Consider the following 26,896-nt stretch of genomic DNA (forward strand, 5'->3'; position numbering starts at 1 on the left):
AAATATTATGTATACTCAGCAGAGAACTTTTTATACCAGATTTGAAAAAAGTCTGATCATTCTGTGGTAGGTTTTCTCCTACGTTGAAGTAGAAAATGCCAGAGACATTGCTTTTTAAAAATAAGCACTAAGAAAACTGATTAAACTAGTTAGCTACAAAGGAAACATTGTAGGAAGGGAAATAGCTTGGGATTGAACCCTATGATTTTATTGTTTTCACAGAAAATGTAATAACTCCTCATTGACATCAACTACCCAGTTGCAAGAAGAGTATACCTTCTGCTTTGTTGAGACATAGATCAAGCAATTAGTAAAAAGTAGTCATCAACCAAGAAAAAAATGAATTGGGAGTAAAATTTTTCCAGTTTTACATGTCTCTTGAAAGGCCCTGATAGTCAAAAGGCACATTAAAAACAAAACAAAACAGTTTTTTGATAAATAACATGCATTCAAAAGAATCCTTTGAAATCACACTATCAAATCAGATTAGTATGTCACCGTCTTTCAAATCACTAATCAAAAAAAAAAAAAAAATAGAGCATGAAAAATACCACAGCCAGTTTCATACAGTTTCAAGTATAGAACTAAATTGATTAATTGTCCTTCAAATTACACATTTTGACAAATACGTTTATTATAGTCTTTAAAATAAAAATGCATGTTTGGTAAAAAGTACAGTTGTCACTCATATTTTGTCATATTTTAAAATGTAAAAGTAATGAATGGGATTATTTTTACTATCTGTAACATGATTTAACTGACTGTTTTGTGTTTCTGATTATCATGGTTATCACACTTTATTGCATGCCAAAGTCAATTCTGTGATGTATGTGAAATACCATTAGTTTAGTCTATTTCATGGCATTGTGGTATACCATGGATCTTAAAGTCTTTTAAAGAAAATTTAATCACATGAAACTGAAAAAAACATTTTAAATCATACACGGCATATTATAATTCGTGATGGAACTAAAAGATACATAGCAGGAAAAATGAAAACATAAAAAGCAGGGCTAGGTATGTATATAATGCATGTAAGAGAAGACTCAGATTGTAAAGCACAAAATAAAAATTATGTTATTTTTAAATCATGCACAATGAGTATTTAATATAAATCCTAGAAATATAAAGAAATATAATGGGGCTTCTATTACTAATGAAAAGTAATGATATTGGGCATAATTTGGCACTTCTGAAAACTTTAGTATATTTTAATATCTATGATGCCATCAGTTTTTGGATGCACTATTGTTTTATATATCACTACATAGAAATGCCACCAATTATAATTAAAATAGGCCAAATGCAGAGATGTTAAAATGTGGGGAAACAAGTGTCTTTGAACTGATGAAACAAAGTAATGCTCCTAAATTAATCAGGGATCAATTACTGGCAGTAGGAGATTACAAAGTATAATCTTTCTCCTGGAGAATTAAAATCTCCATTGCCTGATGCCTTCCTATAAAAGAAGGAAAAAATATTGACATCGATTACACTTAAAATATGTTATCAAAAACAAAAGGGGGATGCATTAGTGAGTTCAACTTATAATCCACAAGAAATATTAGGAAAAGGAAGGCAGTTGGTAAATAGGTAAGCTGTTGTTATTATCATTAATATTTAAGAAGAGACTACTTAACACAATTTACATTTATTTCACTTATCCCAGTTTTTAAAAATTTTCTGCATTTAATCCATTGACTTTCAATGAAAGCAACTAAACATTTGATCTGGAGTGAAAACCATTGATGTTAATTCTAAGTTTGTTGGTTTACATAAATGATCCAGAACCCACTTGAGATATATATTTTATTACCATATCAATAAATATGATTGCTTTGCAGTTCTTCCGATTGCCCTTTGTTCTCGGCACTTATCAGTAATTCCTTAAAAATTTAATCAAAATTAATTTTGAAGTGCCAGCTAGTTCTCGTGAACTTCTGAAGCACTGTGTATTCTTACAGAGCGAAAGGGAACAGAAAGTCTTAGTACCTTATTAATGTTTAATAGTAGGGTTGAAACTTTCACTTGTAGCAATTTCTTTGTGTAGGGTTACTTAGGAGAAAAGGAGACTTGTTTTCTTGAAAATGACATATAGATATGTATCCAAATATTTTGACAATAGCTTTTTTTAGTTTTTTACAAAATCCTCACTCAAAGTTTAAGAAAAGAAGGCAGCAATGAGTTAAGCCTCTGTTTAGATCTAAAACCTTTTTGTTGATATTGTCTGCAATGAGTGTGCAGAAAATCAATCAAAAAGGAGACCCACTAATATGGGATGGTGGAGAAAAGTAGATAGTTGCCACACAAAGTGAAAGGCAAGCTGAAGGAAAATTAAGTACATATTAAGCTAAGTGCCCCAAATATTGCTTATCTCTTTGGTGTGATAAAAAATAGTTGATGTAATTTTGAAAAAAATTCAATTTGCCTGATTTGTTCAAATAAGTTATGAAATGTGTTTGTTTATTCTATTTAATTAAAAAGATTTGGCTTAGGTCAATTCTATCACTACCTAGATACTCAGACTAGTCCCCTCTTTAACTATGAAAATACACATTAAATTCCAAGTTCATATTTGTTTCATATTTTACTTTCAGAGATTTGACATTTTTTTACATGTATTACAAATATGGGAGAGTGCATCAGGGAGTTCCTATTAAAATTTCTTCCTGTAACATTAAGGTACATGAAGCATTGAAAATTTATCCCGTGGTAACAGAACAGATAAATTGTACAGCTATTCTCATTTTGGTGATAAGTGAACATTGCTCAACAAACACACATACTGCTTTTCATACCTTACCTGGAAAGAGGCTTTATTGAACATAGCTGTAAAATGATCTTTTAAGTTGAATTACTGAATTTGCACAAACATTTCTACAGAATTAAAAAAAAGAAAATCAAGCTGTGTCATTTTTTCCACTACATTTTGTTGTGCTTTTTATATTAATGTTTGCAAATGTTATAATTTAATACTTATATCCCAATTACTTGCATAATCAGTTTTTTTAATCCTGGGGTGTTGAAAGAACATATAATAATAATAATAATAATAATATTCTTCTTTAGACAAAAGTCTTTTTAAATGAAGTTAAAAGCTGAGATAATTTAAGGAAAAAGATCTTCAAATTTTCATAACCAACAGGTTTAAGTGAAATTTACAATGCATTGGAAAACTGGCTGGTTAAAGGTATGATGTGTCCTCAGGTAGCTCAAAATCATTTTTACAAGGTTTTTGTTTTTTTGTAAAAGTGTTTCTTAATCTTTGTAAAATAATAAAATAATATTTCACAATTTGCACAGAGTCTGACTAAAGGGCAGAGGCATGTTACCCTCGGTGTTCAGAATCCAGCCAGATTTTCGGGCCCGTTCCGCTGTAGAGTCCGTTCGCACTGAAGTCACACACGTTTTCTCGTTCCCTCTAAAGCTAGGGCCGATTTCACTCCAGGAGGGGAGAGGGAAAAACCACTCTTGCGTTTTACGTAACCTTCTGCGCTGAGGATTATCTTAATTGAACCTTTTGCTCTGGTTGACCCACGAATAACCTGGAAGAAAAACAGTGCGGCTCCCGCATCCGGTCCCGCGGAGGTCATTTCCCGACGGCCCGCGCGCCGGGCGGCCATGGCTGCCTGTCCGGCGACGCGCGTCTCGCCCGCTCGGGCTCCCGCGGCAGCTTCCGTCCCGGCTTCGGAAGCGGCTCTGTCGTCTCGCCTGTCATTTGCACGTTTAGGCTCTGTAGTTTGTTTACAAAAGAGTTTTACACAAACCACTCTTAGCAGTGCAAGCTTCTGAGTTGAAAATGATTCGGGCTTGTTTCATTGAAGGCACTTAGTTTCCATGGCAATTTAGAAAAGATGGTGGTTTGGTTTCTTCGTTGGAACGGGTGACAGTGGGGGCGTCCGAGTGGCCGCGGGCAAACTCCGATAAGCCTGTGTGGTGTCAGCCAGGTGGCCGCGGGACGGGGCATGCAGGGGCGCGGGCGGCGCCGGCGCGGCCGGGAAGCGGAGGCGAGGGCGGGGGCCGCGGCGGGCGGCCGTTCCCGGGAATCCCGAGCGCGGGGCTCTTCAGGGAAGGGGACCCACCGAAGGGGAAGGGCCCACGTTTGTTGAATCCTCTACGGAAAACCTTCTCCAGAGGAAAAGAAATGCCAGCTCTTCACATACCCTGTTTACAGTGAGGTTTTGTTGGCAGGCCATTAGGTTTCCATGGTAACAAGCAAACTATTCATTTGAAACAAAACCAGCCATGACTTTGTGCTTTGACAAGAATTTCTATAGCTCTCCTTTTTTTTCTTTCTTCTTTTTTTCCCCAGAGTTCAACCAGATGACCAGATGACGCTGTAATCTTTTTAGCCACAAAAGCACCTGAAGGTCTCTTCTCTACTCAGGTCAAGACTATCTTTCATACGCGGTTTGGAATAACTTATACTTCCATGATGTCTTTTTATCCCCAGTGCTTAAAAAATTTGTTTTTTTATTATTTTATTTTTGAGTCAGTAGTCAGTGGAGGAATCTTTGGTAGTTTGTTTTTTCAATGTCCATTTACAAAGACTCTTCATGCCAGTGCCTGGTGAATCTTGTATAGCCTCTGCCAGGATAAGGTCACCTTCGAGGACTTAGGATAGAGATGAGGACGATGACTGGAAAAAGCCATATATGTACTAAAATTCCAACAGCACCGTCAACGGAATCTAAAGACAAGAAAAACAAATGCCAAGAAACAACCACACAAAAAATAAGTATTCCAGGCAACAACTAATACAACTTTGTTGAACCAATGAAATAATTCTTGTATATGGAAAATATTTTTGGAAAACGATTTTCCCCTGGTTTTATTTATCAGTTTCATTTCCAAGAAAGTGAAAGGACTATAGCTTGAAAATATGGTTAGGAATTTGATAAAATAAACATATTTGCAGATTCAAATTGTTATAAAATGGTATAAAAACTGTCCAGAAGAGACTTACGTGGGTTTGTGGCTGTACTCAACTTAAGAGTCCTGCTAGCCACGTGAAAGCACACACATAGAAAATTCTCAGAAAACCTAAATGCTAAATGGTCAGCTTTTTTTTTTTTTTTTTTTTTAAAGCTTTCAGAAATGTAAAAGACAGAGAGAAAAACATGTTTGATGAAAACTAGGAAGGAATTGTTATGGGTAGAGAAATTAGCTAGTACAATAGTGGATTATATATGTTTAGATCAGTCCAATATCTATAAATTAAGTAAATAATTATCTCTTTAGTGTAATTTTTAGAAGCCCTATGAAGTCCATTCTGACTAAAAAATCTCTTCCAGTAATCTGCCTTGAGGTTCTTCTATAGTTGATATTTCACCTGGAGCCTCAAGTTCAGGTGATACCTCTTAGAATATATACCTTATGTAGGAATGCTAAAACAGGAAGACCCAATAATTCACTAACCTCGTCAGTTACAAAATGGCTCTCACCTAGGAGAGAGCTGAGTTTTGAAAATAAGGGACATACAGTCTCAGCTTTTGAAGGTGTGTGCCTTGTAACATTTACTGCCTGAGAAGGGTTTGGAGTCTGAGCAGTTAAGAAGAGGCTTTTGGCCTCCAAACCGATTTGTACTTAGAAATTAACATTGATTTAATATTCGCCAAACACTGTTCATCAAAATGAATTTAATAGATGATGAATAGACACAAATGTAACAGAATATTTCCTCATGCAAAGAAAATATTTTTGTTTAATTAGGATTATTTGTTGCCCCTGATTTATACAAGCTAAATAAAAATAACTTTGATACTTATAGATGTATTTCATTTAAAACAACCACACATTTATCTGGATTTAGTAGTTTAAGAAAACATTCTATTGTGTAATAATAAAGTCCCTACAGGTTTTCATTGTCATTTCACTGTGTCTGCTTTTACCACTTCTGCTTTCTTATTTCAGAAGTAAATATGTTCTCTTGCTTTCATCATTTGGAAAATTTAATGCACCTTATTGAATTTAATTTATAATATTATGCAGTGATTAAATTAATCACAATGTAAATTTTCTGTGTAATTTGGTAACTGTCTTCAGTTAATATGTTCCTGTCACTGATCCACCTTATGAAATCCAGAGGAAACCCCAGTCTCCTGTGAGGAGAAAATGTGCTTTCCTGTGCATGTGACAAACCTACTTCATTTGAGTACAGCTATTAGTTTTCTAAAGCAAAATTAGCCAGATACAGGGTGAAATTTTTAAGCATGTTACTTGAAGTGCTAAGTGTAATGACAAAAAGGTAAAACTATGAGCAAAATGGCTCATTGTTATATACAATCTTGGTTTTTGTTTTTTGACAATACTTAAAAATGGAATCAATTCAGTTCCTCCGAGAGAGCAATCACTGGGTAGTTGTACAAATATGACTTTCAACAATTAGACTCATATAATTTCTCACTAATTATACTCAATTAACAAAGACTCTGATTTGCTTTAGACTTAATACAAAATGGATTTTCATGCTCCTTTTGTGTGTGAATAATTGGTAAATTTATTTTCATAAATTTAGTTTCATTGATACCTGTTTATGTGTCACAAAATTAAAGGATTCCAGATGGTCCCATGAAAATTCTTCAATTGGAGGAATTTGTAATGGGAGTGATTTTAGGTTTTTCAACTTCAAATGAACAATATGAATATGAGGATTTAAGAAGCAGCCAATACATAATTCTGATGTTTTTGCATTATTTATCATTTTTATTTATACCTCTTTTATATAAAAATGGAGTTGTGATAAAAATTAAATTTGAAGATATCATTAAACCATAATATTCAAACCAGAGTAAAAGTGAAACCAAATTACCAAACAATTGATTGTGGTGCAGGCAGAAGGAGATTAAGTATACCATAAAAAGTTACCGCTAACCCATTACTTAATATATGTACTAAGATTGTTTAAATATTAAATCTGTTAAAATGTTTAACAAAAGTGAGACCTAGGAAATATCTTCATAAACTGGAGGAATAAGAAGCAGTGTGTCTACATAAGTGTGTGCTAAGTACATAAATTAGCCAAATATTTTAAGAAAAGTTAAAAACCTCTGAAATTAATAATATCAATTAAAATATTTTGAAATTCCAATTACAAATCATAGGCCTAAATCAAAAGTACTTTTATCTTAGGTCAAATAAGTATACAGCTGAATTTTATATTTTGATTTTTAAAATATCTTTAAAATTTTAGCATTTCATCTATAAGAAATTCTAAATAAATAAACTAAAATGTTTTCTAATTAAAATATATTAGTTTGATAGTAATTACATTACTTTAACATCTCATCAAACCAATTCAAGAAGAGACACTTACTCTTAGTCGTTAGGTCTTGCTTTGCGCATTCTCCTTCTGCAATCGATACGTCATCAATGGCAATGTCACCTTCTATGCCAGGACCTCGGATACCTTCAAAAATGAGCTACAAATATGAATGAAACAAACCTAAATGTAGACCTTTAATTTACAGATGAATTTCTATTGAGAAATTTATGAGCAAAACCTAAAACTGTCAACAATCTAGACATCTTTTATACTTGATGATCTTCAAAATTATTATTTACAAAAACCAAACTGTCTTAATAAAAACCGTAATGGAATATGCCTTGCACAACATAAGTTTGTTTACAGCAAAATCTCTGCATTGATTTAAAAATAATTACTACACTTAATTGAATGATACAATAAAACAACTATTACAAAACCTATTACTTTTCATTTTCTGGAGGGAGGAAAAAAATTTTGTTGGAGCTATGTTTTTCTGAAAAAGATTCCTCCCAAATTTCTCTAAACACGTAACACCAGTTTTTTAGGAATATTTTAAGGTATGAATCAGTTCTGGGCTATCTGCAACAGTAGTGTGTTTTTTTGAAGCACAGAGCAAGGGTTTACCATCCCTACGAAATTGTTTGATTTCTTGAAAATATAGTGAATACGTTCCTCATATTTCCTAAATGTTATAATTCACTGCTATGATTTCACTTCTGGCATTCTATTTTTAAACACAAAGATATTTGTGGGTTAACTCTTGCTGTTTAGTAGCCAACCTTTGAAGTTCTAGTATCTAGAACAGTGGTTGGCATTGAGGCTTAATATAGGACCATTGAAAGAATAGATAAGTAAAATAATCTCCCTTTATTACTAAATTCTGTGTACAATGACAATGTAAGGACAATTAACAAATTATTATAGCAATTATTATTTCATTTACAGAAACAAAACTTTCAGAATTTTTTCTATAACCCGTTAATTATTTCTTGCTTCCATCTAAGTCTTTTAATCTGTTTGATACTAAAAGGCAACCTATGCATTTTGTGATTATATTCCCAGAAAAAATTTCTACATGTCGAAATAAAATACCTATTTTGGTCTTTCCAGAGAATAATTAGCTTAATAAAGAGCAATGTTTAACGTCAAGCTGATGTGTGCATTTTTATAAAACCTCTAGCCTTATTTCATTGAAACAATTGAGTGCAAGTCTATTTATATGAACACCAACATTTTTGTTTTAATTTTTGTCTTTGATGGTACCTTAATAATATGGCTTCTTAAAGGCCAACTTATGGTAATTTTCAGAAAATTTAGGCATCCTTTGAGAAGAAACCTTTGACCCACCGATGTCTGATAAGCAATTATAATTTCATCAATTGAACTAATTAGTAAATAGGGGCATTAGTTATAAACTTTGGTATTGAGTCCTTGCCCCTCACTTAAATATTGTCCATAAGTGTAAGAATAATTTTCATAACTTGAAGGTGAAAAGTTTTGAGAAGTTTTTATTATTATATTCAATTTCTGTAGAAAGGTTTTCCTGCTTACCTATGTTGAGGTATGTTAATAGTGTTCAAAGCCATTTCTTGGAAAAACATCCAAAATGCCCTGTATCACTGAAGCCATAATAAAACTGCAGGCGAGCGTTAAAATCTTCTCAACAAAGTTGGCAGTATACAGATGCTCAGTCCTCAGAATTGTCAGTGCAACCTTACTTTGGCTGCCTGGAAATAATTGCTTATATTTGACTTGGAGTCATGTTTTGAAGGGTATCTGGGAAGTGGCTAAACAACCCTCACATGAGTGTTTAAATCAAGCGAGGATTAAAAAACACCCAACACCAGTAGTATAAACATTCCAGAGCACTGGATATGGAGAAGTCACTTTAATGACTGCAGAATATTCCACCTTAGAGATATTTATTTTACTGGTACCTTATTCTTATTGCTAGACATTAAAATTATTAGCAATTCTGAACAAGGCTGAGGAGAATACATTCCAAAACATTTTATACACACTTATTTAGAGTGCATCACTATTTAAGGTCATTAAAAACTGCCCCTATCAGCACTCTGTGAGAAGGCATTGTCTTTTTCCTAACCTTGTGTTTTTAAGTCTTTTGGGTATTTTCCTGATTTTGATAAATGCCGCTTACCTGATAGAGCATCAAGGTTAGAATAAATCAGTGGTTATTCCCACTCCCTTTATAGTTTTAGTTATGAGATGCAGAGTCTTCTCTCCTCAAGATAACAGCATGAATGAAATGTTATCTTGGAGAAAGTCAAAGCTCATAGATTTATGTTGATGAGTCTTATTTCAGAAAATCAAGCATTTCCATTTGGCCACAAGGCTAATACTTTACTGAATGCAGGTAAAGTGCTGCACCACAGGTTTTTCTTTATGCAGGTATTCTAAGGGATCAAATTGAATAAAGTATAGATTTCTGACTCAGTCAAATTTTAATTCTGGAAGGAAGGAGAATGTATTATTCAGGAAAATTTGGTATGGTAAAGAGGAAACCCCTTGAGTGAAGAAGGATTTTCATTTTAAAAGATGGAGAGAGAAGGGAAGGGGAGTCAGCACCGCTTGCAGAGTAGAATGCAGGGTTTGCCACGTAGGTGTGGCAAAGATAAGGGCATATGCTTTGAGTGCAAAGCAAGATGCTGGGGAAAATGCTAGTAAGGGTAGGTTAGAAAGTTGTGCACCTGCTCACACAGAGTTTAAACAGAAGCTGAAGTTATAATCCTTTTATTGGACAGGACACTGGAGAAACAGGCTTGGAAAGACATAGATTCTCCATCTTAGCTATGCAGAGGCGAGTAGAGTAAAATTAACCACAGTTTTTCTTATTTAAACTACATAATTGTTTTCAATAAGTTCTTATTGCCTGGAGATAAAAGTCAAGATAAAATAATGGGGTTACTTAAAAAAACAACACTAAAATATATAAATCATCAAAATCTTTCCTGAACTTTTCAAAGCTGCTTTCCCTGAAATGACCCTGTCATTGCTCACAGCATTTCCCAGTGTCTGTCCCTGGCTTTAAAATGTTAAGCACTTTGGAGCAGTTAACACACATCCACAAAAATAGAGAAAAAAATCAGGCAAACTTATCTTCATCTCCTTAAATTTTATTGTCCTGGCATTTTATGTGAAATAAAAGTCCCCTAATAGCACCTATTAAATCATCTTAATAGAGATTTAGCCATGAAATCTAAATATATACACATTCACTTTGATTCTCAGCTACCAAACCTGTGAAGTAGGAATTATTAAAAACTCTTTTGCCCATTTCACAGAATTTTATTGGAGAATTTAAAAACGTTAAACACTCCTACTTTCCCTACTAATTTCCTTTTTTCTCCTTTCCTTTTGCCTCTTTGTGCAGCTTGATCAAAAACACAGGTGGAATTGAGGCTTATGCTAACGATCAAGTCCCAAGGCAGAGAGGTTGTGAAGGACACTGCCGCTCTTCTTTATGGTCAGATTGAGAGAGTGTTGGGAGCCTTTCGTGGTAACCTCAGAGTCCATTGACGGATGTAATTTAATATGTGTGCTACCTGCCTGCTGACAATATGTTCACTAAGTGTATAGTTGGCTAAAAAGCAAAAAATACAAATCAGCAGAAGTCAAAGTTTCATGTGCCTGGAGGACTGCCTATATCTAGAACATTCTTTTATATGAATATTTCATCCCTTGGTGATGTTGAATGAATTATTACAATAATAAAAGTTGACTGACTTGTAAATTTATTATTTATATTTATCTGTACAACTATGGGTAATAGTCTGTCACTGTATAGATTAAGTTGTTAACTTTCTATATAAGCATAGTGGGTGTTTTATATATTGTGTGGAAATAAGTCAGGGAATTAGTAGTAGCTATTACTAGAATAATAAAAATGATTTCTGACAATCAAGCTCTTGGTACAGTTACAATCAGTGTTTTCAATATTTATTTGTATCTTATAATGACGGGCAATCTAATTCAATAGGTCAGAGAAATACTGTGGTCTTCCCCAAGGTCCTGGTTAAGCATGAGGGGAATAGTCTTGAGCAGTATGTTAGTTTTCTGTGAATTCCCACAGCAGTTTTGCTATTGAGAAGATACAGATTGTGTTTAACTTGTCTTGACTCTCACAAAGAAATATTTATTTCATTGTTCTGTTTATGCTCTGAATTCCAACTACAATTATATCTTTGAATTATTATAAGAAAATTTTGTAGATTCTAATAAACTCATATATGGCTTACAGGCTAAGACCTAAAGGGATACTTTTAAAAAATATATATTGTTTTGACAGTGACATAACAGAAATAAAATGCATAGATATCAAATTTAAAAATGTACCATGACCAAACTTTCAAGTGTTTATAAAACTAAATCCTCAGTGACAAATATCTTTTTCTCAAAGATAAAGATAAAAAACTACAGCAATTAATTATAGTATGATGCATCTGAACTTGTCAGACATGACCTGTATGCAATGAAAAAAATCTGAAATGCCCTCTAATTCAATAGGTTAAATTATGTCATATTTTTCTGAAGTACCATCATAATTCTGACTACTGTTATATTACAAAGATAAAACAATGTTCTTTCCTCTTCTATACTTCCAAAATGCGTTTGACTGAATTGCTGTGAAGAAAGAATTAACAACATGTAGATACTTGGGGAGAAAATACTGAAGTTTAGGTCTCCTAAAAGAGGGTTCAGGTTATGCAAACCTGTTCTTCATACATCAACATGTTGATATTATTTTACATGGTTTTTCTCACCTACATTATGTTTATTTATTTATTTATTTATTTATTTATTTATTTATTTTAAAATATATCTTTATTGACTTCAGAGAGAGGAAGGGAGAGGGAGAGAGATAGAAACATTAATGATGACAGAGTCATCATTGATAGGCCTTCTGCATGCCCCCAACTGGGGATCAAGCCCACAACCCAGGCATGTGCCCTGACCGGGAATCGAACTCCGATCTCCTGGATCCTAGGTCTACACTCAACCCCTGAGCCACGCCCGGCTGGGCTCACCTAAATGCTGTTTAAAATTTTAATGTTTTCACTGTATGTCTCTGCAATTGAGCAAACTCGATATGCAAGAAAACTGCATAATCAGAAAGCTAGCTCTTGGTTTGTAAATTCAAGTGGAAATTTAAAAAATATACATGTGGACTTCTGTATTAGACTTACACCACACAAAATTATTTCGATTCACGGACTGACGGTTTCTTACATACAGTATCAAACTTTGAAACATACACATAGATACAGATGTCAGTACAGAGACAGAGATGTATATGATGCTGTCAAAGCTTGTACTCAAATATACTTTCTCAGTAAGAAAAGAAAAGCCACATACAGCACTAATGAATAGAAGTAGAAGGGAAGTCGAAGAGTACAATGCACCTCTCATAGTCTGATTTTAGCATTAATGATACCTTCTGCAAATGTTTCTCACATTATTTCTTCCTGAGGAGAGATATATGACTTCTATTATCGCTAAGGCAAACACAAAGTCTAAGAATGCAGTTTGAAAACTGACAGCATACAATGCTTGGATAAACTTCGGGCTATAAATGAATTTGAAAATAGTAATTATTAATTTAATGTACATTAACATCAATAACTTTACTTCTATGTTTTTAACTGTGTCAGCAAATAACTGTACTAGCCTTAACCATGACAAAGGAGATTTGAAGAGAGGCAACATTATAAACCAGGTGGGTGGCCTTTGAACAGTGAGTTTAACTTCCAAAGACTCTGCCAATCCAACTTGCTGAATAAATGTCAATTAGTTGTCAAAGCTTCTAATCTGAAATAATACCACGAGAGTTTAATTGTTAACAAGACAGAAAGAAATAGATGGCACAGTGAACTGCAACTGGAAAATGTTTTCAGTGGTTGCTTCTGGAGTTATGATCATGTTTATATAATTGCCATGGAATTAGGCATAAAGTGCCAGATATGCATCTGCATGAGTTTTTGATGTCTACTTAGGAGACAATATTTTCCTGATTAGTATTATGTTTAGATAAACATAAAGTCAGCCTGATACAATAGGAGCACTATAATAATTTAAAATCTTTATTTAATGCTAATTATTAGTGTGGCTTAACACTAATTGTCTCAAAACCTATTCCCAACTATTAAAATGAGTATATAAGAATAGAAGCACTCCAGAATTACTTTCACCTATAACTAAGAAAATGAAAAGACAGTATTTTATGTATCACAGTGTCTCTAGAAAAATTTTGAAATATACTATGAAATAAGTAAGATACTAAAAGAATGGTTAAATATTTTCCTTAGTGTATGTGACATTCTAAGAATAACACTATAATAATTTTACTTTTATTAGAAAATTTGCCCTAATTATTCAAAATCCAGCAAAATATATTTCCATTACAAGCACTGATCATGATAAATTAATTCTAGAAAAAGAAATTTCCTTATAACAAAACTTCTTTTTGCCCTGAAATGGACTACAGAATAATTTTATTTTCAGATAAGCAAACTAATTGGACACACTCAGAGGACTTTGTAAGTGGTTGGTTTTTAAAGGGTTTATGGACCAAACTACTGTTAAGGCATGCAATTCCAAACAAAGCAATGCAAGTGTTAGTGACTCAGAGGCCCCAAATCACTTATATCTCATTTAGAATTCCAAGAGGCAAGAGATACCCTTTCCACTCGAATTAAAGGTGACACAGAATGCCACAAAGCTACCTTTGAATAATATTAGAACTTCTCACAACTTAATTTATATGGTAATATATTCCATACAATTATTACCATGCTTTCCTGGTACGCATTACATACTAAAGCAAGTATTTCTGAAAAAGCTTGAGTAAACAATTTTTGAGTAAAAAATACTTTGTATGAAAAGTTCAAAGCAAGAAATCCAAAAACAAACCCAAATAAAACAGAAACAAACAGAAAGGATAGGATGATGTAGTTGCATTTCATGTTTTCTTCAACAGTCAAGGTTAATGAAATAAAAGAAAGCCCTTAGTCAATTGACCTAGAAACATATTAGAGAATAAAAGAACATAGAAATAAAATAAATGATTTTACTTATCTTTATTTTCATTGGTAATTTAAATAGTTTAGAAATACATTGATTCAAAATCTTTTTAATTTCCTTCCAGCCAATATAGCGTACCAGGAATCAGATGTATCCTCCCATCTGAATCAACAAAATAACTGAACAGAATTTATGAAATAATGATATTGAGGACATTAAACATCAGGTAATGAAGAACAGTGATTCCTGAGAGATGGGAATCAAACAGCCCTACTACTGCCCTATACAGAATTTATAGACCACTGTGCAAAAGAACAAAGCTGGAGCCTGGTAGAAAATCTGAGTTAGGAGATGGAGCTCAGAGTTCAAGATGTCTGAGGCATCTGGAGTGTGCAGGGTAGAATACCAGCAAAGAAAGTGTTGCACAGAAAGAGAGATCTGCACAGGGGCCCTCTCACATATTTAGAGAAGTGCTGATCGGGACATTAATGTGAGAGAACTACCCCACACCTGGGAAAGAACCAGAGGGATGCATTTAAGGTGGCAGTGCCCAGCTCACACAGGACTTGGAAAACCTCATAACCCATGGGGCATTGTCTAGAGTGCTCAGAGAACTCTTAACTCATTGTGAGAAATAAGTAGCCATATAACCAAATACTGCTCTGGTCTCACCCAACAAATCTTTTTTTTTCTTTTTTCTTTCTGTTTTATTTTTTTTCCAATTACAGTTTATATTCTATATTATTTTGTATTAGTTTCAAGTGTATAGCATAGTGGTTAGACAATCACATACTTTACAGAGTGTGACCCTGACAATCCTAGTACCCACCTGGAACCATACATAGTTATTAAAATATTACTGACTATATTTCTTATGCTGTATTTTACATTCCTATGTCTATTCTATAATTTTCAATTTGTACTTCTTAATCTCATCGTCTTTTCATCTGGTCTCACAACCCCTCTCCCCTCTTTATTTCTGTGAGTCTGTTTCTGCTTTGTTTGTTCATATATATTATTGTTTAGATTCCACATATAAGTGAGATCGTATGATATTTGTCATTCTTGACTGACTTATTTCACTTAGTATAATATCCTCTAGGTCCATACATGCTGTTGCAAATGGTAAGATTTTCTTCTTTTTTACAGCCGAGTAATATTACATTGTATATATGTACCTCATCCTCTTTATCTGATTGTCTATTGATGGGCACTTAGGCTTCTTCCATACCTTGGCTATTGTAAATAACACAGTAATAAATATAGGGGTGCCTATATTCTTTCAAATTTGTGTTTTGGGTTTCTTTGGATATACACCCAGAATCGCTGAGTCACCTAACAAATTTTAAAAGCAAGGCCAACAATGATAAAACTGTTTTCAAGGAACTTAACTACATTATCAAACAAGTTCAAGAATATTTACGAAAATACAAAAGTATCCAGCACCTACCAAGATAAAATTCATAGTGTCTGACATCCAATCACACTACCAGACATGCAGAGAAGCAGGGATATAATGACTTGTAAAGAGGAGGAAAAAACACACAATCATTTAACACCAACCAAGAACTGACATAGATGTTAGCATTAGCAGGCAGTGAATTAAAACAACTATTATAATTTGATTTCATATGTTCAAAACATTAACTAGAGACTTGGGGATATTTTTTAAATACTCAAATTGAGTTTAAAGAGATGAAAAGTACAATGGCTGAGATGAAAAATACACTGAATAGCACTGAGGGCAAATTAGACATTTCAAAGGAAATAATTCGTGAAACCGAAGACAGAATAAAAACTATCCCAAAGCGAACACAAATAGAAAAAATTAAAAATGTAAAGGTTTAATGAGCTGTGTAACACCTTTAAGGGGCCTTATATATGTGTAATTGGTGCCTTCAAAGGAGAGGAAGGGAAAAGCATTTAAGAAACAGTAGCCAGAAAAATCCTTACATTTTATCAAAACTATAAACCCATAGATCCAAGAAGTTCAATGAACCCAAGCACATGAAAAATGAAGAAAACTACACAAAAGCACATCATAGTCAAATTACTCAAAACTAGTGATAAAAAGAATCTTAAAAGCAACCAAAGAAAAGTCACATTACCTATAGAAGAATAAATATGAGTGTCAACAAATTTATCTTTGGAAACAATGCAAACAACGGCAGCAGAACAGCATCCTTGAAGTTTCTAAAGAAAAAACTAGAATACTATACTCAGAGGAAATGCCTTTTAAAAATAAAGGTGCTGCCCTAACAGGGTTTGCTCAGTGGTTAGAGTGTTGGCCTGTGGACTGAAGGGTCCCTGGTTCGATCCTGGCCAAGGGCACCTACCTCTTTTGCAGGCTTGATCCCCGGCCCAGGTTGGGACAGGTGTGGGAGGCAACCAATCAATGTTTCTCTCTCACATTGTAGTTTCTTTCTCTCTCTTTGCCTTCTACTCTCTCTGAAAAAGCAATGGAAAAAAATATCCTCAGGTGAGAATTAAAAATATAATAATAATAAATAAAATTTAAAAATAAAATAAAATAAAAATAAAAATAAAGGTGCTACAGATATTTTCAGAAGTATAGTAGGTGAAAAGACTTCATGTTTAGCAAATCCACAGCACAATATATGTTAAATGAAGTCCTTTAGGCAAAATAAAATTGATGCCAGATGGAAACATGAATGCACAAAAAGGAACAAATGGCACCAGAAATAATAACTACTTTGGGCACCAACTATGCAAACCCAGTCTGAGTTTTCAGTTGGGATGAGGAGAGTTGATTACAGTGAAGTTCTCCAAGGTCTGACTCATGGTGAATAAAGCTTTATTTATTTGAACATCTGCTTTGAACATTCTTGTAAATCTCTTTTTGTGAATTTAATATGTAAATTGAAGAGGCTGTGGCAAGCTTGTCATTTGTATTGAGTAGTAAAATCTTTTGCTCTGAATTTACACTGACCACATACATACTTCCTAGTAACAAAGGACTAACTTACATCTTGAAAAATACCCTTTAAAAATTTTTTTTAATCCTCACCCAAGGAGATTTTTTCCATTTCTTTTCAGAGAGAGTAGAAGGGAGAGAGAGAGAAACATCGATGTGAGAGAGACACATCTGTTGGTTGCCTCCCGCACAGGCCATGACCAGGGCTGGGGATTGAGACTGCAGCCCAGGTACGAGCCCTTGACTGGAATCAAACCCAAGATACTTCAGTCCACAGGCCAACACTCTAACCACTGAGCAAAACCAGCTAGGGCTTGAAATACCCTTTTAAATCAACAATTCTGGGAATAGGATGCAATGGACCAAGATTGGTCAATTCACAAAGAAAAGCAATTCTTTCCTGAAAGATGGCAATATCAAACTTGGAGTTGGCACTCTGCTTCTTGTCTCTTTCCTCTACGAAACTCCTCTCATTGCTTATATTGAGGGAGACATTTCCTTCAGTATTCTCCCTGTTGCAACATCCTGAATAAAGAATTCATTCACTTGCAAAAAGAAAACTAAACAAAATCTACACCGTTTCTAAATGGGAAAAATTATAGAATAAAATAACTATTTGCACAAATCTTATAATAATTTAATACCTATCTGTATGTCATTCTATTAATTCTAAATAATGAATAATTTTGTTAACATGGGAGCTTTTCTTAATTTCTTTCCCACCTTATGCAAATTTTTCAAGAGTGGACACCCTCTATAATGACCAGTTCATGGGACTCAACCTATTTTCCAATATGGGTACCATTGTCTTTAAACTCTGTGGGCACCAAACTTTTCTGGATCTCCTTCCTTTTAACTCTAAAATATACTACAGGATCAAACTCCTCTTCCATAGTTTATGTTAATGATTGGTTTGTGTTCAGCATGGTTCCATCCTTTGATCACTGTTCACATATGTACACTTTTCCTTGAGAATATCAGCCATTCCCAGAGTTTTAGGTTGTGCATACAACCTGGTGACTCACAAACATGTACGTCCCCAGTACTTCAGATAAACACTCTCCTCAACCTTCTGCACATCTTTAAAAGGATATTCCACAGGCATTTTATATTGACATGTCCAAGATAGAAGTGACCATATTTCTCTCTGAAGCTTGTTTCTTTTCCTCTTTTTGTTGTTTAAGCTAATATGTAGTAGAAGCATTACCCAAGACCCCCTTTTTAGAAAATTTTTACTCATACATGGCTACTTCCCAAATTCCCAACATAAAAATGTTCTGCTATTTTTTAAACCTAAATATAATCTTAAAATCATCCACTTTTCTTTAAACCACTTTCCTAGTTTTCCCCTTCAACATCTTTTACAGTGTCCTACCTGGTTTGACAGCTTAATTTTACCTGCTTGAACCAGTCTTCCATACAACAACCTGAGTGATATAGCATGTCATCCCCCTGAGAAAAATCTTCCAGTGCCTCCCCATTGCCTAAGCTCCTTAGGTTCCTTAACTTCATCTCATATTAGTCTTTGATTTATTTTGGGAGACCAAGTTCCAGATAAACATTTCTGTTCCTCTGGCCAATCCCATGGTATATGACCTTGATGTCTTTGTTGGCTCTGAACTCTGCGCAATTCTGATGCTAGCCCTTTCTCTGCTTTGGAGTCCCTTTCTTCAGTTCAGGTTTCACTTCATGCAGTCAGCTTTTCTTGACTGTTCTCCATAGTCTTTCTGCTTAGGAATGCTCTTGGAACCTTGTGCATGTCTCTGTTACTTCAATTATTACAGCATGTGATGTATGTGTTTATATGCATGTGTATTTCTATGATTCTGAGGTAAATGATCATTTTTAAATCTTTATGCCTAGCAATGTGCTTGGCACACAGTAGTGGAGAATAAATATTTATTGAACTGTTGTCAGTGACAAGAAATGATTGTCCAATAAAGGATTATCCTGAAGGAAACATTAATATAATTATTCTCTTAAATAATTTACTGTACATATATTTGATTTAATAATTTTATGTTTTCAAGGCAGTCATATAAGAAGCAAAAATATGTCTAGAGAAACAAACTTTTTAGAAAGAAGGGCTCTTTGACTTTTATATAGGTATGCACATTTTAATAGTAAAGTTACTTTGATCAGTAATGTTTCAGAGTTCTGTCTCCCCAGTTTAATTTGGTTTAATGATCTATTGCCATAAATTCAATCCTCTCAATTCTATTCTCCTTCATAGAAACAAAATGATTGCCAAGGTCTATTATTTCAGTAGCTTTTATGTGTTTGTAGATAATCAGCTAATCTTATTCCATTATCCTGTACCAATGTGAACAACTGTTTGCATTTTTATAATCTTGGTTAGAATTAGAAGTGCAATTTCTAAATAAAATCCATTAGAACTTTGTAGATTAGGTTACAAGAAAAGGACATTCCACACACAAAAAAGCATAATTGGAGCTGTCAGATTTTTCATACCCTTGCTGTGTATGCCATGGAATGCATCCGAAAATCATCAGTAGAAAAAAATCTTAATCTGAGTATATAATATACATAGATAGCTGTACAAAATTACTAAAATTACATTATTTTCTCCACTAAAGTAGTTTCATGAAATATTGTTTCTAGCCATCATGGCCATTGTTATAGTCATTAAAATGTATATTATATATTTACAGGTAACTCAATTCAATCTAAGCCTTACTTCTTTCCTATAAAGAAACAAAGAAAAATAACATTATATTTCTCTTACTTTGTGATAAATAAAATGACATTACCTCATAGAGACACATTTTGCTAAAGTGTATAAAATTACATCAAGTAAGATTCAGACAGTTTAATTGAGAATTGATTATCCAGCTTTCATTGCTATAAGAACCTATTTTATTTGTCTTCAGGGAACAAAATACACAAGTGTGATTTTTTAGAAATGGATTACATTTTCTCCAGGCAAAGTGTTTGATAGACTATTATTCAAACATACTACTTCACAGATGTAAATCAATAAAGGAAAAGGCATTTTCTCTTTTTAAAATAGCTTTTCCTACTAAAAAGAATCTTAATCATTTGATTTTTGGGATAATAATATCACAGAATTTCCGAATAATTATATTCTAATGTTTGTTGAAGGTCTCCCTTTAACCCTGTGCTCATGTGCAACAAGCAATCTATGCACAGATATGATTGTTTTCTTACCTGAAATGAAGTAATTGGATATATATTAACATGCGCCTCATTCCATCGTTGTCCTTTATTCCCACTTGAAGACCACAGTGGACTTTCTATCGTTGTCTGCCCTTTCAAACGTAGATAAACATTTAAAACACCTAAAAAACACAAATTTTATTTTGTGTATTTTTTTTTTGCTTCAAATGTGTTTCTCCTTGACCAAACACTTTTAAAAATGAAATTTTGCATAACATTGTAGTGTCTCCTCCTGTCTTCCCCTTTCATTTCCAATCCTGCTCTATGACCTTTGGCATGTGTGACAGGCCTCCAAAGACGATAGCATCCAAACCCCAAGACACTGCGAATGATACTTTATGTGATATAAAAAGCTTTGCAGACGTGATTAAGTTAAGGATGTTGGGTGGGGAAGTTATTTTAGATCATCTGCTGGGTCCTAAAGGTAATCACATGTATCATTATAAGATGGAGGCAGAAGGAGATGTGATACAGGAGAGAAGGTCATGTGAAAGTAAGAGAGATGCTCTGGGGCTGTATGTGAGGCCAGAGGAAAGACCTGCAGCCGAATGAACACAAGCAGCCTCTAAGATTAGAAAGGGCAAGGAAACAAATTCTTCCTTGGAGCTTCAGAAGAAACCAGCCCTGTGAACACTGATTTTAGCCCCCATTATACCCATTTTAGATTTCTGTTTTCTGGAACTGTAAGATAACAAATTTGTGTTCTTTTAAGTCACAGAGTTTGTGGTAATGTATTTGTTTCAGTAGCAAAAGGAAGCTACGATAGCATGAATCATATTCTAACTTGCTTGAAGTCGGACTCTAATTGTGTTGTCTTATATTGTCATTTAGCTTCTCTTTTTCAGTTTACTTCATCCAAGTCTCATTTTTCTTCTAAAATATTTATTTTAAATGAAAAGAAAAATAGCTTTGTCTCATGATTTGATATACTTCTTTCGACAGTTTCATGTCCTGCTCACGGTAATAATAGTAATGATGATGATGATAACAATACTATGTGTATTGAACACTTCAGATAAAAATTAATCCTCTCAGAAATCCCACAAAGTTCTTACTGTTACCTCCATTAGAGAACATTACTCCAGGGCATAATTCTAACTACTATGAAAGAAACTTCTGGTTTTCTTACGTTGCCAGGAGATTTAGGAGGTCTCTTTAACATGGCTTAAACTTCAATATTCCCTAATGCTCTCCTCCCAGGACTCTTTGACCTCCCCATCTCTATTCTGCCGTCAACTCAATAAGCTGTTATGTTGCTGTATTGTAAGCACTGGGCTTTTCCAGTCTTAATCTGAGAACAGACCAGCCTTCAGGCAAAGACTCATGGAGAACCCCATACAACTTTCTAGAGTCAACCCAGCACACCTCCCTTCTTTCTGTCAATCAGACTCACAGATTCTAACTGCTTCAGCTGCCCAGTACTCTGGTCTCTGCCTCCTGACTTCAGCGGGATCTCCACATTCGGATTCAATTTCAGGGCTCTGCGCCAGGGCCAGGAAATTGTCCTCAGGCAGAGAACTGGACTCTTATGGAGATCCCCTCATTCCCATTTTTTCATACATCTCAACCCTGCTTCTTTTCTAAGAAAATATTTTCTGAAAAGTTACTTAATAGATTTGCCCATTTTAATAGTTATGACAGTAGAACTTACCTAGAAAAAGTTACTACTGTATGGCTTCAGACACCCTCATTTTGATAACTTTTACAGATAATCGTATGTTGTTATTTAGATGTTTACATATATTTTATACAGACATCTTCCTTAGTGTATATATATATGTATACACATATATGTATTTGTTCATGTAAATATTGCATATAAATACTAAAAAGCAGAAAAAATAATATAAAAATCATTAAATTGATCAATCAGAGGTAGCCTCTAATATTTTGATGTGTGTTCCTTCAGGTTTTTTTTTAATGTTTATATACAGCTATATTGTTATATGGTATAGAGTAGTTTATCTTTCAGGTTTTAAATGCAATTTTATCTAATTATTTATACATAAGACCACAATTCATATTATACACAAATGCTTAAATAAAAATACCCACTTTTTAAACAGCAAAAAAACTGCATTCTTCACATCACAGCTATCACTTACTATCTGGGTGACCTTGGCTTAGTTTCTTTTTTTTTTTATGACTTAGTTTCTTAATCTTTTTGTTTCAATTTCCTTATCAGGTAAGCGATGATGATAATAGTAACTAGAGTAAGCTTTTTGTGAGAATTAAACTGAGTTAAAGTATGTAACAATTATGTCTCATATATAGTCTTTGCTATGTCTTATTATTAGCTCTCAAGATATTAAAATAATATTTCTCTATATTGATGCAATAGATTATATTAGAACATTTCTTAGTGTTGACCTGTGACTATTACAGGAATACATTTTACTTGGTAATGGATTGCTACTCTCTTACTGTGGTTGATTCAAGTTGCTAGCATTCCATTTGGGAATAATGCATGTATATTTATAAATAACATTCTCCAGATTTCCTTTTTGTTTTATCTTTCTATGTTGCATATTCACTTTTTGCCTCAGAATCTATTTTCTACCTTTTTCCCCTTTAATATAAGAAATAATCTTCAGTGTGTCCCCACAGTACTGATTTTATTTTTCACAGTGTGAATTCTTTTGTTTCTAATGTCAGCTCTATTTTGTCACTGTATTATGTATGATGTTACCTTCCTTTCTGATCTCATCAAACTCCCCTTTATTTTAGTCATTTATCCAGTTTCTTCTTTTCCTCTGTCCATTGTTGTATCATTCTTATCTTTTATTGTTTCATAAAGTTCATATTCTTATGTATTTTATTGAAAACATAAAGCATATACTATGCAAATTTTACTTTCACCTGAACTGTCACTATGCCTTTTTCAACATGTGTGTTTTCTTTATTATGGGGGCATATTAGCCTCATTTTGTATTGTGGATTTTTTTTTTAATCCTCACCCGAGGATATGTTTATTTATTTTAGAGAGAGGAAGGGAGGAGAGAAAGAGAGATGTTGATCGGTTGTCTCTCACCACCCCACCGTGAGGGCCGAGCTCCGAAGCCTGAAGGTAGGCGCCCTGAGGGAATGAAGCTGGGCTCCCACCAGCCCAGCCAAGCCCACCAGGCCTGCCCTGTGGACTTTTCCTGGGAGACTTCTTCTCTCTCTCACTCTCGCTCTCCTTTCCTTCCCTTTATTTGTCCTTAAGTAATGCTAAGTATTCCTGTGGCTTTTCCCCCTAAACCGCTATTTCAGTTTCTTTTTTATACAGAGAATAAGTTAGATTTTGTTAGCTCCTCCTCTAAGATCTAAAGCTGCAGGTCAATTAACTGAGGTTTCACTGTTACTTCAAGATTCAACAATCTGAGAATAATGGAAAAGCACTCATGCCTTTGGGCCATTTAAGAGTTGAACTTTCCGGTATTTTCCCACTGTGTGGGTGATCCATTGTGGCAGGAAGCAGATTTATGACACTATCTCTCTGCTTCCCTTTTTGGGAACTAAGTGTGGCTCAGTTTTTTGCTTGGTGGTGCTGGTACCTTGTGCATCAGAAAGGCAATCATGTGCCAAAAGGCAAAGCCACTGCAGAACATAATTCTGCATGATGTAATTGCATTCTATTTTTGGACATTAATCCACAACAGTGATGAATTACAAGGAAAACAAGCCCAAGTAAGTAAAATGTGTTAAACTATAAATAAATACGTTTTGAACCTATGAGTTGCCATTAGACTAACAATGCCTTATGTAGCATATTTGTTTCAGAAATCATTTGAAGAAATAGTCTATGAATTAAAAAGGAAAAGAACTCTATTCTATGGCCTCTGCCTACAGCAGCCTATGGCTGGATTAATGCTAACTGACTGGTTTGAGCTGTGAGATTCTCTGCTCATTTCCCCTTAACACTTTACTGCTTTTTCAGAAGGAAAGTATTAGTTATCTCTGGCTTTTTTCTTTTGTATTTCTTAAATGTAACCCCTTAGCTTCTCTGCCTAGTAGAAGTACTACAATAGCCTGCATTTAATGAATGAAGGATGTCCTCTCTAAGCTACCAATACAAGTTGTTCCATATAAAAATTACCAATACACACTTCAACAAATGTGAGGTGCTAATGTAAATAGATGGCAGTGAATGAATTAGTATTTTATATGGAACTCTTATTTCTCTTGGGTAGCATGAACTGTTATTTTGATTGAAATGACAGGAATAAATCCTGTCATCAAATCAATACATGGAAATCTTTGTTAAATATTAATAAAATAATACTTTTAGACCTATTAGTTGTAATTAGACTAAAAATGTTATATGTATTTTATGCTGGTGTGGCTCAGTGATTGAGCGTCAACCTTGCAACAAGAAGTCAGTGGTTTGATTTCTGGACAGGATACATGCCCAGCTTGTAGGCTCAATCCCCAATAGGGGGCATGCAGGAGGCAGCCAACCCATATGTCTCTCTCATCGATGTTTCTACCTTTCCCTCTCCTTTCCTCTCTCTCTAAAATCAATAAAAACATAGTTAAAAAATAAATAAAAATAAATACATGTCTTAATACATGCTTTAATGAAGTATATTTATATATGATTTACAATTATTATATAAAAACAGTATGTTGTTATATCAATATTGAATATTTTTCTGAAAAACTATTTTTTTCTTGTGAGCATGTTTAAAGTTTTAAATTAACATTTTATTTTTATATATGTACTATAACTCAAACAAATTATTTCAATTTATATTAATTAAATATATACTATGTGAAAAATATTTGTCTGAGGGCTAAGAAAGCCAGGTCTGAATTATCCCAAATGCTGAATTAATTTTTGAAAGGATTAAATGAACTATATTCAATTGTGGTTAGATTTTATTTTAAAAGGCAGGTATTACACCAAAAAAACTACTAGAACTGATAAGTGAATTCAGTAAAGTAGCAGGAAACAAAAACATATCCAAAATTAGCTGCATTTTTATACATGAATAATGAACTCTCAGAAAGGGAAACTAAGAAAACAATCCCATTCACAATTGCTTCAAAAAATAAAAATTAAAACACCTAGGAATCAATTTAGCCAAGGATGTAAAAGACCTGTACTTAGAAAATTATAAGACACTGAAGAAGAAATTGAAGAAGATACAAATACATGAAAGCATATACCATGTTCATGGAGAGGAAGAAATAACATCATTAAAATGCCCATACTACCCAAACAGATTCAATGCAATGAATATAGATTCAATGCAATTCCTATCAATATAACTATGGCATATTTTTCAGAACTATAACAAATATTCTAAAAATCTATATAAAACTATAAAGACCCCAAATGGCCACAGCAATCTGGAGAAAGAAGAACAAAGTTGGAGGAATCACACTATCTGATGTGAAGCTGTACTACAAGGCCATAGTAATCAAAACAGCATGATACTGGCATAAAAGCAGACATATAAAACAATAGAATAGAACAGAGAGCCCAGAAATAAATCCACAACTTTATAGTCAATTAATGTTATTTGTTTCAGTTTTTTTTTTTTTAACATTCCCTTTCTTATTTATTTAATGTTATATTTTGATATGTAGAATATTGATGTGCTTTGCAAACTCAACATTACATGAAAAGCATACTCAGAGAAATGTCACTCCCTCCCACATTTGTGGCAACCAACTTGGTCTCTAACTTATCCATCCTTTGTTTCTGTCTCCTTTTTTTAATTGGATGTATTGGAATGACATTGGTTAATAAAACTATACATGTTTCTTGTATATAATTCAACAATACTTCATCTGTTTATTGCACTATGTGTTTACAGCCAAGTCAAGTCTCCTTCCATCACCATTTATACCCCCTTTCCCTTCTCCTTCCTCCCCCCACAGTAATCACTATACTATTGCCTGTGTCCATGCGGTTTTCTCTTTTTTCTTTCCTTAGTCCCTTTGCCTTTCTCACCCAGCCCCCAATCCCCTCACCCCTGACAGCTGTCAGTTTGTTCTCTATATCTATTAGTCTGTCTCCACTTTGTTTGTTAGTTTATTTTGTTCATTAGATTCCATATATAAGTGAAATCATACAGTACTTGTATTTTTCTGAGTGGCTTATTTCACTTAACATAATACTCTCCAAGTTCATCCATGTTATCTCAAAAGGTAAGATTTCTTTCGTTTTTATAGCTGAATAGCAATGGTGTGACTTCATGATTTCTGAAATATATATTGTATATGTATGTGTACATGTGTTTATGTGCACATGTATATGTACATGTGTGTATACTATATGTATGTGTGCATGTGTTTTGGTATATATATATGTATATATGTATGCATGTTTATGTGTGTGTCTATATATTTATATATATATATATTTCTCTACATACACACCCTGGCTTATCTGCTGAGGAGGCCAAGAGCCACTCCCAGTGGCAATGTGTACATAGAGCACCCAGATTTTGGTCTTTAATATCATTCCT

The 26,896-nt window shown here is 33.9% G+C and overlaps 1 protein-coding gene across 1 annotated transcript in view; it reads right to left on the minus strand.

Annotated features, from left to right (window-relative positions):
• Nucleotides 1-4,306: 4,306 nt before the first annotated feature.
• Nucleotides 4,307-26,896, minus strand: part of MDGA2 (MAM domain containing glycosylphosphatidylinositol anchor 2) — an 829,367-nt gene continuing 806,777 nt past the window's right edge. The window contains exons 15-17 of the mRNA XM_081140380.1: nt 20,430-20,560; nt 7,316-7,421; nt 4,307-4,690 (exon numbers count right to left, since the gene is read on the minus strand). Coding sequence (XP_080996506.1) covers nt 4,602-4,690; nt 7,316-7,421; nt 20,430-20,560 — 326 coding nt within the window. The 3' untranslated portion in view covers nt 4,307-4,601. The remainder of the gene's footprint in view (nt 4,691-7,315; nt 7,422-20,429; nt 20,561-26,896) is intronic.

The sequence above is a fragment of the Miniopterus schreibersii genome (genome assembly GCF_964146895.1).
Source record: "Miniopterus schreibersii genome assembly, chromosome: 1".
Lineage (NCBI taxonomy): Eukaryota > Metazoa > Chordata > Mammalia > Chiroptera > Miniopteridae > Miniopterus > Miniopterus schreibersii.